This window comes from Scyliorhinus torazame, chromosome 16 (genome assembly GCF_047496885.1).
Source record: "Scyliorhinus torazame isolate Kashiwa2021f chromosome 16, sScyTor2.1, whole genome shotgun sequence".
Classification (NCBI taxonomy): Eukaryota; Metazoa; Chordata; class Chondrichthyes; order Carcharhiniformes; family Scyliorhinidae; genus Scyliorhinus; species Scyliorhinus torazame.
In genome coordinates, this window is record NC_092722.1 from 34,023,996 (window position 1) to 34,041,391 (window position 17,396).

Genomic DNA, 17,396 nt, shown 5'->3' on the forward strand with positions numbered 1-17,396 from the left:
GAGTATGTTTATTTGCTGAATACCCGTGTCCCATTCTTTAAAAAAAAATTCTAATTAAGGGGAAATTTAGTGTGACCAATCCACCTACCTTGCACATCTTTGGGTTGTGGGGGTGAGACCCACGCAGACACAGGGAGAATGTGCAAACTCCACACAGTGACCTGGGGCCGGGATAGAACCCGGGTCTTCGGGTATCTTGTCCTATTCTTATCTTATATAACCCTTAATATTCTCTCCGCGTGAAATAATTAAATCTAGGTACTTAAAAATCTGGTAGTCTGCCTTGCATATGATAATAAAACAAGTACATGAGTTTGAGTGAGACTTACTGAACTCCTGCTCAATTTTCTCTTTAAGGAATCCCATTTTCTTTGCCTCTCCATGGACCAGCAGCACATTTTGTGGTTCTACTTGACGGATAAGCTGCATGATGCCTTTGGCGTCAGCATGTGCACTGAATGACATGTATTCCACCTGCATCTTCACTTCCAGCTGGGGAGGATAACAGGAGCAACAAAAGTAACGAGCAGTTCTATAAATGCTATTTTCAATCAAATAGAAACAACATTAAAAAAAAAACATTTTAAAATGTTCATATTCAACAAAACCATCCAAAACTATTTACCAAAAATACACAATAAAAGAGACAAACAAGCAAAAACACATATTAACTTTGACCCACAAAAAAAAACTAAACTAAAATAGAAACAAAATCTCAATTCAGAATCTAATTCCAAATTTAGATTTAATGCAAAAAATATCCCATTTTTAATTCACAATTAACCATAAATTTATTTTGTGACATACATTGTAACTCCCAATGCCCAACAGTCAAAAAATCTCTAACAATAGCACACAAGGAGTCATTGACTAATCTTGACTAATGGCATGGAGAAAAAGGCCTCCTCAGCTGGATTCAGCACATCCCACAATATACGTTTCCAGTTTAAAAATAGACCTAAATGACAACACTAATTGATGAACAAAGAATTAAGAACATTACCTTCCTCACACACACATCTACATGGATTGATGTTGGAGGTATTTATGAAAATAGACAAAACAGGTAATAAATATAAAATAGAGAATGAGATTAAAATTACAAAAACACAAGACACCATTAATGTGGCAGACATTTATAAATATATGCCAGGCAAACATTTATTCAGTGGAACAGCCGGAGCCACAAAGGAGCGCAGCAAGTCAGAAACTGGCTGAGTCACAGGAAACAAAGGACAAGGAGCTACAGCACAGGACAAGGAGCTACAGCAAGATCACCAAGGAGGTGATTATTGGGTGCTTGAAGAATTAGCGATGAGGCTTTTTTAAAACAATTCACAGAAATGATGCAGGATGGGGACAAAAACAATGCTATTTAAGTTTGTTAATGATATGAAATTTAGCAGTGAGGAAGGAAGAGCTACAAATAACAGGAGTTAAGTACATTAATTACAGGAAATCTGGATGAATTAAAGCTCAGCCTCTCAGCTGGCAGATGTGGACAAATGCTCGTGGAATTGGGAAAGAAGCATTGGAACTGCAAGGTGAATAGTAGAAGACTACAGGACACAATAGAGAGGAATCAGGGATCCTAGTTGATAACGTGAGAGAATCACATTCAATTTTGATAATTGATTACAATCAGGAAATCCTGGTATCAGGGAGGATAGTGAAAGATTAGACATCTGAAATGATGACTGTCGACCTTACCCGAGTTAATTGACCAAAAGTTTGGTGCATTGACCCAAGATTGATGTGCTCATGAGGCCGAGTTGCAAAGCACCATTAAGAGGCTTGATGTTACGGAGGAGAGAATCGTGCATGCTGAACTTGATGCCTCCTTTGCGGGGGCAAGAATTCAATCCTTGGAAAACCAGCTGAGTGACATGGTGGAGGTCCTGGAGGACTTGGCGAACTGAGGTCGGAGAAAAAATGTCTGAATTGTCGGTTTGCCAGAAGGTGTGGAGGGTAAGATCCCTGTGAAGTTCTTTGAGGGTTGGCTGCCACGTTTTGTCAAGCTGGATCTGAAGGCTGGGCATTTCAAATTAGAAAGGGCACATCATAGCCTATCTTTGAGGCCAATGGATGGTTTTATTCCCAGGCCCTTAATCGTTCGCTTCCACAACCTTAAAGATTGCCAGAAAGTCTAGGAGACTTCATGGCGAGGTGGGACCTGGCACCATGAGGGAGTGAGGATATCCTTCTTCCAGGACACTTTTGGCGGCGACGCTGGCGAAGGGTCAGGGCTTTGAAATCAAAGGCAACTCAAGGTGCTGCAGGGAATTATGCTGTGCATTATCCTTTAGCACTGCTGCCTCACAGTGCCAGGGACCTGGGTTCAATTCCGACCTTGGCTGACTGATGATGTGGAGTTTCCACTTTCTCCCCATGTCTGTGTGGGTTTCCGCCGGGTGCTCCAGTTTCCTCCCACAGTCCAAAGATGTGCAGGATAGATAGATATGGGGCATCCATCAGCCTATCGAAAGGAAAAAGATTCTCTCCTGTTCTAAGGAGAGGGTTAACATAGCCTTGCTACAATAACCTCATTTGGAGGAGATGGAGCATTTAAAATTGAAGTGCGAGTGGGTAGGGCAGGTTTTCTTCACATCCTTTTCATCAAGCAAAAGGTGGTTGTCAATCTTCATCAATAAGAATGCCCCTTTTAACACGGAAACTTGCACTAAGGGCAAGGGTGGTAGATACGTGATTATTAGACGCGTGGTGCATGGAGACATCGTCTGACTCATTAATGTCTACAGACCCGAGTTACTCCCTGGAGCTCATCACCAAGCTTTTTTGGATTTTGCCGAGTTGGCCTCGGCCAACTAACTTGTAGCTGCCGGTTTTAACTGCCACCTGAATCCCCTGGTAGATACGCTCTCAGTCACTCAAAGCCCCCGACATTGCAGCCTAGGGCATTGGCCTGGGACTGTGAGGAGGTGGATTATGTGGACGTTTGGAGGACTTTACACCTTAGGGGTAGAGACTGTACTTTTTTTCAGCCCCACATTGATGTCATACTAGAATTGGCAATTTTACTTGTGCCAATGACGATCTTGCACCTACTGTCCTCTTGCTCCATATGTAGCATTGTAATCTCAGACCATACCCATTTCCGTGGAATTTTTGCTTGAAGGCTCAAACCCTCTGTCGAGAACGTGGAGGCTTGATGCCTCCCCTGATAAGGTACATCATTTAGTATGCACTTTAAAAAAATAAATTTAGAATACCCAATTCATTTTTCCAATTAAGGGACAATTTAGCGTGGCCAACCCATCTACCTGGCACATCTTTGGGTTGTGGGGGTGAAATCCACGCACACACGGGGAGAATGTGCAAACTCCACATGGACAGTGACACAAAGCCAGGATCGAACCTGGGGCCTCAGTGCCGTGAGGCAGCAGTGCTAGCCACTGTGCCACCGTGCTGCCCACTTTTAATACACACTTTAACAAAAGAGTGGAGTCCTTCTTCGGTTCACTCGAACCTAGGTATTTGCCCCTCCATTTTGTGGGAGACGTGTAAAGCTTATATTTCTAGGGTGCAGATTATTTCTTATGCAGCTAATAAAAGGTGCAAGATGCTGGAGAGCTAGCTGAGGCTGGAGGGTTGTTTGGCGAAGGTGGAGGAGAGTTATAAGAAGACTATAAGATGTTTTAGTGCCTTTTCTGGTTACAAGATTAACTTTGCGAAGTCTGAGGCCATGCCAGTGGAGGGGCTGAGGGGTAAAGCACCCACCTTACTAATTTTCCCTTTAGATGGTCCTCCTTGGGTTTTAAATCATATCATAGATTATCATAGAATTTACAGTGCAGAAGGAGGCCATTCGGCCCATCAAGTTCGCACCGGCTCCTGGAAAGAGCACCCCACCCAAGGTCAACACCTCCACCCTATCCCCATAACCCAGTAACCCCACCCAACACTAAGGGCAATTTTGGACACGAAGGGCAATTTATCATGGCCAATCCACCTAACCTGCACATCTTTGGACTGTGGGAGGAAACCGGAGCACCCAGAGGAAACCCACGCGCACACGAGGATGCGCAGACTCCGCACAGAGAGTGACCCAAGCCGGAATCGAACCTGGGACCCTGGAGCTGTGAAGCAATTGTGCTATCCACAATGCTACCGTGAAGTTTTAATTACCCGTGCCTTTAGATAGTTAAAGGGGCCAATTTCCCCCAAAGTGGCAATTAGATAGGATCTTGCTCGGTGCTGCCAATTTCATGGTTTGGAATAAGCGTCCTAATTAAAATGATCATATTGCTTAGATTGTTATATCCTCTGCAAATGCTGCCCATATTGTTGTCAGCGAGAGTTGTCAAAATAAATTAATGCAATGATTAGTATATTTATTTGGAACAAAGAGAAACCTCGCTTTAAGTTTGCTAAGCTCCAGTTACCATTTCAGTCACGAAGATGGCTCAGGGAAGACCTGCTCCCTGATTTTGGGAGTCTGAAGTGGACCCACTGCTCGATGCCAATGAGGAGAGGAGGTATACCCTCCTCTCCAGGGTGGGCCGCAGACTCAAGCCCCCCCCCTCTTGAACAGTGCCTGGAGGAGGTGGCAGAGGCAGTCAGTGCTGCCAGCCTCACCAGGAGGAGACAACACGTGATCCTGAGGGACTAGTGCCACTGGTGAAGCCTTGGCTCTGAGAGGGGTAGTGTGTGAGGGAGAGTTCCAAACGTCATTGTGCAGGTGTCCTTTGGTTGGGATGAGCTCTGCTAATCCCCCGCTTCCCCTGCACTAGGGCAGTGCTTTTGAGGAGTGCACTGAGGAGTGCCAACACTGGTGGACGAGTGGTTGAGCATGGCTATGCTAATCCCTTGACGATACTGCTGGGGTATGGGGGTTTCCAGAGGGGTGACCTGGATGGGGTTCCACATGACCAGAGGCTCTCTGAGAATTTACAGGACACAATGAGCAGTCAGCAGTGTGAACAGCCTGGAGCCTGTAAGTAGCAGCAGAGGGGTGAGTTTAAAATCACATACTAGAGCAACGGCGGTTTGTGCCAGGCCACCGCGATCCTGAAGGGAAAACACAAGTCCACGGACGAGGCACCAAGTTGTTCCCCACTACTACCCCAGCCTAGGCAGCCACCTCAGCAAGCTCGACACGTTTCGATAGTTTTTTTTTTTTAACCTTCTCACTCTCCCTTCAACAACTATGTCGCCCAGTCCTCGCTTGCAAATACCTGCACCAATTCGCACCCTTGTGACTCCAGAATGAGGGGCGGAGCACCGTGGAGGGTTGGAGCAAACTGGTGTGCAACCTGCTAATGAGATTTAAATCCATGCAAATGATGGTTTTGCATGGGCCCGTCGACGCTGGCCGCAAACCGCACTAACGCCTGAAGCATGACATTGGTATTGGCGCTGGACCTAATCGCTATTTTTCCGTTGTGCGCTATTCTCTGCCCAACTGCAATGCTAGATGCCGCCGACGGGAGGCAGAGAATTCAGCCCTTTATCCTTAACAAGACTTCCCTGCGTCTTGACACCTCAATTTCCCCGGCGGAAAGAATTCTGAATTCCTGTGGGGCCTAAACAATTGATTAGCAAGTTCTATGATGTTGTAAACTCCAGAGCTTGCATCAACAGGCTGAGCGCCTTGCAGGCAGGGGACAATGACTTAGCTATTAACATTGATGGGGAAACACAGGGTAACATATGGGACTATGCCAGTAAAAGTTTGGTTTGCAATATGAAGGAGATCCAGTTCAAGATACTGCACCACATTCATATTCCGCCTAGTCTTAGACAATCTGCTTAAAGTGCCAGGTAATCGAGGGCAATTATATACATTGTCTATGGGCCTATGTCAAGGTTCAATCTTATTGGTCAGGTTTGGTCAGGGAACTGGAGAGGATTTTTGAGAGAACCTTGGACTCTAATCCTGTATTTCTGATTCTGGGTCATCCAGAAAGGAGAATCATTGGTTCTAATGAAAAAATGTTATAAAATATTCTGACTGTTGCCACTCGTAAGAATATCCTATGCTCCTGGATTAGTGCAAATATCCCAATATCCAAAACCGGTATAGGCTAATTATTGAATGCATCCCCATAGAATCTTTGACATCTGTTCGCCGCTCTATATCCGATGCATTCCGTCAAGTATGGGCTCCACTTTGGCTGACTTGCTTCTGTTGAGCTTTCCAGGAGCAAATTCATCTCAATCCAATCCAATTTAATTCATTTCAAGCTGTTAGTCTGAATCACTATACTCTGAGGTGTTCTGTATTAATATGATCTTGCCCTCTTTTGCCCACTCAGTGTTATCTCATTGTTGGATTGATCCGGCATTTAAACTAGAGGCTCCGATCTCTCAATTGTCATGTACCAAATCTATTTCGTATTGTTTTGCTTGTATTTATGCTGGCGATAACTCTGTTTAAAATGTACCCGCTTTGCACCTTTTTTCAGTGATTTGTTGCGTTTATTGTTTAAAAAAATGTGGAAAGCCTAATAAAAAGTATATTCAAAAAAAATAAAGGGAGAAGAATGCAGAGGCATTAACCATTGCCTCTATCGTCTGCAAATGAGACATTAAACCAATACTCCTTCTTTCTTCCAGATCACGTCGATGTTAAAGATCCCAGAGGATGAAGTTCAGGGAGTTCACCAGATGTGGTAATAAATTGCTTCCTCAACTAATACTGCCAGACAACGCAGATGAACTGGTCATTCAGCTCACTCGCATTTTGTGGAATCTGGCTTTCAAGTCATTTAACTGCAAAGCAATTAATTTTACGTGAATCAATCTGATAAAGTACCGATCACAACAGAAGTCGTTTGCTTTGTGGCTGGCTACATGCACCACAAAAGTCTTTTCTGGTTCCTAACAAGTTATTAACGCAGAGCAAAGGAACACTTACGGTTTGTCTTCCCTCCATTTCAAGTTTCCGCTGGCCACTTAGGATTTTATGTCCCACGGTTCCCTGTACGCAATACCCTGGCATGATGACCTGAGAGAGCAACCAAGCATCTTAGAGCCCAGACAATATTTAGTTTGAACTTATAGATGAGAAAAGGTAAATGTTGAAAACTAGGTGTCAATCGACCTGCTCTCTCACCATATTTTTATCATTGCCCGCCCATTTCCTGAAAATTTGGAGGGACTGCCCAGCGTGAAGCATGCCTGGTGTAGCAAAGACAACCTTTGGGGGGGGGGGGGGGGGGGGGCGGGGAAGAGAAAAAAAAATCAACCTTTATTATGACTGACTTGTGCAAATATTATGGTACAGACCTTTTACATTTTAATTTGAGTCAAACAGAGCACAGTTGTGAGGATAATTATATCTAATGACTGAACAAATCAAAATGCCAAAGAGAGCTAAAGGAAAATAGATAGCAATTAAGGACAGGCAAACATTTCTAATACAGTCAATTCCAACAATTATGAGAATCTCCATAAATACAAACGGTCAACACCAATCCAGAAACCTGAAGCACAACTTCTGACTCATTCCAGATTTTATGGATGTACAGCAAGGTGCTGAAAATAAATGAGAGGGAATCTTGCCAGTTCTAATTCAGGATTGCACTTTTGTGCCCAAAGCTCCACGTTGGATTTTGTAACTATCTTTACATCCAGAAGAGTTTTAGGAGTCTGATTTTCTTTCCAAAAGCTTAACTCTACATTTGTGAATTCCCAAGTACTAATACCCTGCTACCAGTGATTAGGTTTGGTCTAGCCAGTGTTTGGTTTGGTCTAGTCAGTTGGTTAATCTCATTAAGATGGTGGCTGAATCTCTACAGTTGGCTTCCGTGCCACCAGGCCAGAGAGCGAGAGCACAACCAGTGTTCCTGTGCCTGACTGCTATCCAGTAACCCCTAATGGAGTGCAATGTGTTGTCCTTGGGAGAGTACAGGGATTGGTTTGATAGTCTGCTCTTTATAGTTGAATAGTCTGACAGTGTTCACATAGAAAGAGTCCTTACTCTGATAAGCTGTCAGCACCCATGGAAGTATACCTTTTTTGTAACTGACTCAAGAGGATGGGGAAAGAAATAAAAGTGTCTGGGTTGGATCAGATTTGTTCAAGTAAACTGGAGCTAAACATGGTAGACAGAGCTGGGAATTATATGAATTTGTAGCACACAGAAGCGACCTGATCCATTGCGTCAGGAAGACGTGGCAGTTTAGTTAACATTCTTTCACCCTTTTGCCATACCCTTGAAAATTTTCCATCTCCAAATAGTTAACAACTTCCCGTTTACAGCAGTTATGGCGCTTCTCTCACCTTCTGATAGAGTACTCAACTTCTCGCACAAAATGATTTTGCCTTCATTATTTTGGTCATGATGTTAAATGAAGCCTTTCCAACTAAATGACCAGTGATAGTAAAATCACTGCATTTATACTACTTTCCTTTAATCTAATCAGAATTTTTACCATCTGTCAAATGCTCCCTCAACCTTCCCTGTAGTGTGAAAAGGGTCCCAGTTTCTCTAGTCTGTTTGCAACTGAACTTTCTCACCCCATAACATCTTAACTAATACCTGCTGTACCATTTGGGGTTCAACCATATCTCATGACTTAAAGGCACTTATAAGCTTTCAGTTCAAAATATTAATCTAGTCTATTTTTAAAACGTCATGTTAACTCAAAAGAAATAGTATGGAACTCGAAATTTCTGTACACAACTAAATGATTTGAAACAGATCAAAACAAGCTACCATACGGCAGCAACATACCATTGGTCCAGGGTTGTCCGCATAGGTCCTGTCAAATGGCTTGATATGTTTGAACTCAAACATGTTCCGCTGCACAAATGTCTTCCGAATTTTCTGATTGGTCCATGTAATGAATAATTTATAATAATGGTTAGCTTTTTCTGTCAGTCCAGTTGAGAAGTAAATGGGTGCCTTCAAGTTCATTCTCTCCCTGAAAGTAGACGTGACAATCAAACACTGAAACCGTCTTTATCGTCTAGCGGGTGATTTAGCTGGATAAGGAGATCGAATTAAAGTGGGTAAGTCGGAAAGTGAAATAAACAAAGGGAAGGAAAGACCAGATGGCAAATAAAATTATTTAAGAGAAATAAAGAGAAGGGAAGAAAGACTGGATGGAGAGAAGAAAGACAAAACAGTGAAGTAAAAATTCTTCGACAATTGTCATTTTTAAAATTGCCCCAACAAGTCCAAACCTGAACAAACAAGACACTATATTTGCATTAGTTAATTAGCAGGGTCGGATATGTTGACTGCCAGTAATTAATAACTATCAAATTGTTAAAAGGGTACTTATAATACTAATTACTAGCTCCAAATATCCAAAGTGGTCTTAGTCCACATCTGTTGTGCAGATACAGCACCTGCATGGTATTCAAAGCTGTTTAATGGTGAGGCAGGCAGACAGTTGATGTTTTCATAAAGTGATGGATCTTGATTTGTAATTCTTTTTGATATTCAAATTGAACCGCACACATGCCTCGCTCCTGAAGCTGCTGTACCGCTCTCGCAAAAGTAATGAGAATGGCATTACCCTCACCATAAGTTTGATAGTACATCTGGTCCGTTGTGCTTTAATGGTCAAATGTTATGCTATCTAATGTACAATATATTAACATAATACAACTACTTCTGTGCAGTCAGTGCTACGGAAAAGTACAAAAAATCCCATGCAAATGAAAAAAAGAAGTGCTGGTGTGGGAGGAACTGACAAGAAGCAGGCAGTGAAGGGTGTTCCTGGAGCGGAGTAGAGATAGGGGGGGGGCTGGCGCTGCCCAACCTCTGTGGGTACTACTGGGCCGCCAATGCGACAATGGTGCGCAAGTGGGTGATGGAGGGGGCTGCATGGAAGAGGCTGGAGACGGCGTCCTGTGTGGGTACGAGTCTGGGGGCGCTGGCAACGGCGCCGCTGCCGCTCCCTCCAAGGAGGTATACCACGAGCCCGGCGGTGGTGGCGGCCTTCAAAATGTGGGGGCATTGGAGGCGGCATAGGGGGGAAGTTAGGGCCTCGGCGTGGACCCCATTACGGGGGAACCACCGGTTCCCCCCAGGAAGAACAGGTGGAGGGTTTTCGGGGTGGCACAGGGCAGGCATACGAAAGTTGGGGGACCTGTTTGTGGACGGGAAGTTCGCGAGCTTGGGTGAGGTGGAGGAGAAGTACGGGCTCCCCCCGGGGAACACCTTCAGGTAACTTACAGGTAAGGGTGTTTGCCAGACGGCAGGTGGTGGAATTCCCATGGCTACTGCCACACACAGTACAGGACAGAGTGCTCTCGGGGGGGGGGGGGGGGGGGGGGGGGGGGGGGGAGTGGGGAAGATCTCGGAAACTTACCAGTTGATGCAGGAGGAGGAGGAGGCCTCGGTGGTGGAGTTGAAAGGTAAGTGGGAGGAGGAGTTGGGAGAGGAGATCGAAGAGGGGACGTGGGCAGATGCCCTAGGGAGGGTGAACTCTTCCTCTTCATGCGCGAGGCTCAGCCTCATACAGTTTAAGGTGCTGCACAGGGCACACATGACCAGGACAAGGATGAGCAGGTTCTTTGGTGGTGAGGACAGGTGTGTTAGGTGCTCAGGGAGCCCAGCAAATCACACCCATATGTTCTGGGCATGCCCAGCGCTGGAGGAATTTTGGAAGGACGTAGCGAGGACGGTGTAGAGGGTGGTAGGATCCAGGGTCAAACTGGGCTGGGGGCTCGCAATATTTGGGGTGGCAGAGGAGCCGGGAGTGCAGGAGGCGAAAGAGGCCGGAATTCTGGCCTTTGCGTCCCTGGTAGCCCGGCGAAGGATTCTCCTTCAGTGGAAAGATGAGAGGCCCCCAAGCGTGGAATCCTGGATCAGTGATATGGCAGTGTTCATTAAATTGGAGAGGGTGAAATTCGCCTTGAGAGGGTCGGTACAAGGGTTCTTTAGGAAGTGGCAACCGTTCTTAGACTTTCTGGCAGAACGATAGACATTGGTCAATGGCAGCAGCAGCTCGGGGGGTGGGATTACTTTATTTTTGTTGAGGTTATTTACACTGGAAGGGTCTGAGGGGGTGTATACACCTGTTGTCTTAAGTCGGGGTGTTAATGTTAATTTATTATTTAGGTACAGGGGGGGGGGGAGGGAGAGGGGTGTTGCTTTTTTAGATTGTGTTTTGTACTTAACCCTATTGGGTTCTTTTTTTCTTTCTCATTTTGTTATTGATATTTTATGAAAACCTTTAATAAAAAATATTTTTTTAAAAAGCAAGCAGTGGAGAAACTCATAACTCATAGTTGGTTTGTGGGTGACAGTAGACACAAAAAACAGACTTTTGGGGTGGGGGGGGGGGGGGGGGGGGGGGGGGGGGGGGAGGGAACGAGCGACCTGAAGTTTGTGATTTGGAAGTGCTCAGTGCATCTGGGTCTTCTGTGCATGACAGGGGGTAGGGACAGAGGAAGATGGTGTCAATAGGTTGAGGCATGGAAGACTTGGGTACTCATCGGTGGGAGGTCTGGTGTGCTGAGGTTTCCTCCCATTTTCTAAATTGCGGTTGAACATCTTTTACAGCTTTGTATTTACCGTTTCGCACATTTTCAGGAAATTATGCATGTGAACATCAAGAAATGGTGAAGGTGGATGGGTGGGGGGGGTTCCAGAAATACGCTGAGTGAGTTTTGGATAAGCGGAAGTTTAAAGGGGTGGGATGCCAACTAGGACAGCACTGGAATAGTGTCAGAAGGTGACAAAGGCAGAGAGAAGGGTTTGTCATTAAGTGAGCTGAGTAAAGGGGCAGAGACAGATGACTTAATGGAGGTAGTGGGTTAATCTTTGCTATTGAATGGACCGCAATTGGGAGTTGAGCTCGGGGTCAGATAGGACACTGAATGTGAAAACAGTCTGGATCAGCCTAAAGCAATGGTCAAGGAAGGGGCAATGGAATTGGTCGGGGAAGACAATGGGGGCGAGTCTCCCCCTGGTATACAGAGATTTCAGAACTTTTTCAGAATTTTTGTGAAGTTGTGCAGCAAATGCTGACCCAAATCTTTCACCCTCCGTAATTAATATCCACCCACCACCTTTCTACCCTCATGGAAAATAATCTTCATCATCTTAAGGCATGTTATTTCTTTGAAAGCTGACAAAATTACCAGAAGGTTTCCAGTAGAATGCAAAGCTCCTGGGCTCGTCCAAGGGCAAAGACAGGAATCAACACCTATTAAAATGAAAGTTGGTCAAAAATGTATTTGTCACAGCACTTGACATCTGGTTAAAAATTCTAAACAGCCGCAGGGGGAGAAATCATTCTTCATTGGAGGATCTTTCCCACACTCTCTCTCTTCCCCCTTCCCTGCCTTGGTCTAATTGTTCCCCGACATTCACTCCCTTGTTTAACCTATTTCGACTTTCAAGCCCAGGTCACAAAACTAGAGAACTACTAGTAACACATTAAAAACTTTACATAGCTCACACTTCCTATTACCAAAAAAGCCACACTGATAATGGAAATTGTAGTACCAGCACAGGATTCTACACTCGCCACATGATGAACACGAGTAGGCAGAGTGCATTTTGAATGTGGACATCGGCAGTTCTCATAGGTGTATATACAAAATTGGGAACTATGTATAACTTTAAAACGGTGGGGGACGGCACGGTGGCACAGTGGTTAGCACTGCTACATCTTGGCGCTGAGGACCCGGTTCGATCCCAGCCCCGGGTCACTGTCCGTGTGGAGTTTGCATATTCTCCCGGTGTCTGTGTGGGTCTCACTCCACAACACAAAGATGTGCAAGGTAGGTGGATTGGCCACGCTAAATTGCCCCTTCATTAGAAAAAGAGAATCGGGTAAAATACAAAATGGTTAAGTAACCATATCTACACATCCTGGTCCAAATATCCTTCTCCCACCCAGCTCCCATCAGAAGATTGCACGAAGTCCATGAAGGCCTGCCATCTCAACCTTGCTCCTCAGCGAAAGCATGGTGACTCTCAGGTTAAATCAGCACCAGTCAGTTCTCAAAGGGGAGAGCAGCCTGTGGTCCTCAGGGACTAACTGACACACTCAGTCTTGATTACCTCTGTGCAAATCCATGAGAAATTGACTGATATATGTTCAACTCTGAACCTTTTCATTTTTTCTTTCCTTACTAACCCCCTTTCATTTGTCCTGACATCAAATCTAGGTGCATGGACACTGGTTGCCCTCTTGGGCCCAAGGCAGTACATCATAGCAGTGTCCGCAGGTTATCAGCCAGCTGAGGATATCCCTGAGGAGTTTACTTTGTCTTTATCAGACACTGGCACACAGCTCCAACTGGAGTCCCTTGATGCAGGGCACAGAGGGCTGGTACCGTATTAAGACCGTGATCAATTAATTCAACACACACCAGGCATTGAGCCTGGAGACTACAATAAGGTTCAAACCAGCCATCAGCAGAGCTTACATGAATGTCAAATAAAATGTTGAAGGAAAACAGTGGGCAGTTGTCAGGAAACACATTTAATTTTCACCTTTTTCAAAGTACAATACTTGTGTCATACCTTTCCTCCCCTTTCTATTGCATCATGCACTTTCTTCAGAAAGTCTCTTTCTCGGCAACGCTTTGAGTCTCGGATTGTGGTGGCATACGTAGATTCTGAGATAAATAAATCAGGGCGACACTTGTCAATCCAAGCAGCTCTAAAACAAGGAAAGACGAGTCAGGGTCTGATAACATGCTTTAATTCCTGAAAAAACATAGAAGCATTAAATGTTACTGAAACAGCTTGTTCAGCCCATCAACTCTGGACTGGTGTTTTCCTCTACACGACCCACAGTCGATCATAGAATTTTACAGTACAGGAGGCCATTTGGCCCACTGTGCCTGTGCTGTCTCTTTGTAAGACCTATTCAATTAGTCCTATTTCCTTACTCTTTCCCCACAGCTCTGCAATCCCACCTTCCCATTAATTTCTTTATTTTAAATAAACATTTTCTGGAGGTATTTTTTGGGTTTTACAATGACAAAATAAACAATATACATAAGTCTATAAACATCGTGCAGAAAAAGCCTGCTACCTCCCTTGCTGGTCCCACCTTTATTAACCCCCTACTCTAAACGAAACTAACCCCCCCCTTTCTGCTGACGATTAATTTTCCGCGAAGAAGTCGACGAACAGTTATAACCCAACAATGACCCTCTCAAGGCGAACTTGATTTTCTCCAGAGAAAGCTAGCCATGTCCGATAGCCAGGTCTCCGATTTCGGGGGCTTTGAGTCCCTGCAAGCTAACAGTATCCGTCTCAGGGCTACCAGGGAAGCAAAGGCCAGAACGTCTGCCTCTTTCCCCTTCTGGAATCCCGGATCTTCCAACACCCCGAAAATCGCCACCTCTGGACTCGGTGCCACCCTTGCTTTTTACACCGTGGACATGACATCTGCAAACCCCTCCCAGAATCCCCTGAGCTTTGGGCATGCCGAGAACATGTGGACATGTCTCCGCACACCTGTCTTCTACACCAAAGAACCTGCTCATCCGGGCCACTGTCATGTGAGCCCAGTGAACGACCTTGAACTGTATCAGGCTGAGCCTGGCACATGTTGTGGCCGCGTTGATTCGACTCAACGCATCCGCCCAGAGACCATCCTCTATCTCTCTTCATAACTCATCCTCCCATTTGCGCTTCAGCTCCTCAGTCTGCGTGTCCTCTGACCCCATGTGCTCCTTATAAATGTCGGAGACCATCCCTTCTCCCACCCTCACTCTGGAAACTACCCTATCTTGAATCCCCTTTGGTGGTAGGAGCGGGAAGGTTGAGACCCGTCTACGTAGGAAGTCCCGCACCTGCAGGTACCTAAATTTGTTCCCCCTCCCAATCCGAATCTCTCGTCCAGCTCCCTCAAGCTAGGAAAGCTCCCTTCTATAAACATATCCCCCATCCTCTCAATTCCTGCCCTCTGCCATCTCCAAAACCCCACGTCCATCTTTCCCGGGGCAAACCGGTGGTTATTACAGATTGGGGACCAGACCAATGCTCCCTCCACTCCCACATGCTTCCTCCATTGCCACCAGACTCTCAGGGCTGCCACCGCCACGGGGCTGGTGGAGTACCGCCCCGATACCAACACCCCCAAACTGATGCCCTTGCTTGAAGCCGCCTCAACATGCTCCCATACCGACCCTCCCCCCACCATCCACTTCCTGATCATGGTTATATTCGCCGCCCAATAATAGTTACTGAAGTTTGGCAGCTCTAGCCCACCCTCTCCCCGGCTCCGCTTAATCATCCCATTTTTTACTCGCGGGGTCTTGCCCGCCCATACAAACTTTGTTAACCCGTTTAAAGAAGGAGCGCGGAATAAGATGGGGAGACACTGGAACACAAACAGGAATCCTGTCATCTCCACCGTCTGGACCCTCCCAGCTAGTGACAGCGAGAGCGCGTCCCACCTCCGAAAATCGTCCTTCATTTGGTCCACCAAACGGGCCAGATTAGGTTTGTGTAACCGTTCCCATTCCTGCGCCACTTGGATGCCTAGATACCTAAAACTTCTCCCTACCACGCTAAACAGCAGTTCCCCCAATCGCCTCTCCTGTCCCCTTGCCTGGATCACAAACATCTCGCTTTTCCCCATATTTAGTTTGTACCCCGAGAACCGGCCAAATTCCCCCAGAAATCTCATGATTTCTTCCACCCCCCCCCCCCAGCTGGGTCCGACACATACAGGAGCAGGTCGACTGCCTAAAGTGAGACTCTGTCGTCGTCCCCCCCGTCCCCCGTCCCCCCGGAGAGCTTGAGGCTCTCAGCGCGATCAACAATGGGGAGAGTGGGCACCCCTGCCTCGTCCCCCGGTGTAGCCTAAAATAGTCTGATGTTGTCCTATTCGTCCGTACGCTCGCCACAGAAGCCTGACCCAGTCAATAAAGTTCCGTCCAAATCCGAACCGTCCGAGCACCTCCCACAAATATTCCCATTCTACTCGATCAAAAGCCTTTTCTGCATCCATTGCGATCACTACCTCCTCCTCCCTACATTCTGGGGGCATCATGGTCACATTTAGCAACCTTTACATTGGACACCAACTGCCTTCCCTCAACGAACCCAGTCTGGTCCTCCTCAATCACGTCCGTAACACAATCTTCAACCCTAGAGGACACAATTTTGGCCAGCAGTTTGGCGTCCACATTCAATTGGGATATTGGCCTGTAGGACCCACAGCTCCGGACCCTTATCCCACTTCAGAATCAGTGAGATCGTGGTCTGTGACATCGTCGGGGGAAGCACCCCTCTCTCCCTTGCCTCATTGAATGTCCTCACCAGCAGCAGCCCCAATATCCCAGATAACATTTTGTAGAACTCTGCTGGATATCCATCCGGCCCCGGGGCTTTACTCGACTGCATGGCCTTCAGACCCTCCACTATCTCTTCCAACCCGATCCGGGCCCCCAGCCCTTCTACCAGCTCCCCGTCCACCTTCGGGAAATTCAGCCCCCCTAGGAAGTGCCTCATCCCCTCTGGCCCAGTTGAGGGTTCCGACCCATACAGCCTACTATAAAAATCCTTAAACGCCTTCTTCACCCCTGCTGAGTCTCCCACCAGGTTCCCGTCTCCATCCTTTACTTTCCTATCTCCCTGACTGCCTCCCTCTTTCTAAGCTGCTGTGCAAGCATTCCGTTGGCCTTCTCTCCGTGTTCATAGATCGCCCCCTTGCCTTTCTCAGCTGCTCCACCGCCCTCCCTGTGGTTAACAAGCCGAACTCCGCCTGTAGCCTCCGCCGTTCCCTTAGAGGCCCTGCCTCTGGGGTCTCCGCATACCTCCTGTCGACCTGTACCAGTCGGTCCGTCTCTGTCCTGTCTACCTTCTCCCTGTGGGCCCTTATCGAGATCGGCTCCCCTCTAACCACCGCCTTCAATGCCCCCCCAGACCACCGCTGCTGAAATTTCCCCCGTGTCATTGACCTCCAGGTAATTCTGAATACATTTCCTCAACCGCCCGCACACCTCATGGTCCGCCAAGAGGCCCACGTCTAACCTCCAGTGTGGGAGCTGATTACTGTCTTTACTAACTTGCAGGTCAACCCAGTGCGGGGCAAGGTCTGAGATTGTAATCGCCGAGTACCCAGTGTCCACCACCCCAGTCAGTAAAGCCCTGCTCAGAATGATGAAATTGATCCATGAATACACTTTATGCACGCGTGAGTAGAAGGAGTTCGCTTGTTGATCAGGATCGCGACCCCTCTGGTCTTGGAGTCCAGTCCCGAGTGGAAAGCCTGTCCGACCCAACCTTCCCTTAACCTAATCTGATCAGCTACTCTAAGGTGCGTCTCCTGCACCATTACCACGTCCGCCTTCAGTCCCCTCAGATGCGCAAACACGCGTGCCCTCTTGACCCACCCATTGAGCCCTCTTACATTCCAGGTGATCAGTCTAGTTGGGAAGCTCATCGCACGCCCCCCCCCCCCCTCGCAGATCAGCCATCCCCTCTCTTGGGCCAGTCAGCA

The 17,396-nt window shown here is 46.7% G+C and overlaps 1 protein-coding gene across 5 annotated transcripts in view; it reads right to left on the minus strand.

Annotated features, from left to right (window-relative positions):
- ints11 (integrator complex subunit 11) overlaps window positions 1–17,396 on the minus strand; it is a 73,314-nt gene that overhangs the window by 32,296 nt on the left and 23,622 nt on the right. For 4 of the 5 annotated variants that reach the window (XM_072478224.1, XM_072478225.1, XM_072478226.1 and 1 more), the window contains exons 8-13: window positions 13,457–13,595; window positions 12,064–12,128; window positions 8,699–8,888; window positions 7,076–7,159; window positions 6,878–6,967; window positions 330–492 (exon numbers count right to left, since the gene is read on the minus strand). In XM_072478224.1, the coding sequence (XP_072334325.1) occupies window positions 330–492; window positions 6,878–6,967; window positions 7,076–7,159; window positions 8,699–8,888; window positions 12,064–12,128; window positions 13,457–13,595 (731 nt within the window). The remainder of the gene's footprint in view (window positions 1–329; window positions 493–6,877; window positions 6,968–7,075; window positions 7,160–8,698; window positions 8,889–12,063; window positions 12,129–13,456; window positions 13,596–17,396) is intronic. The other variant, XM_072478229.1, reaches the window with a different exon arrangement.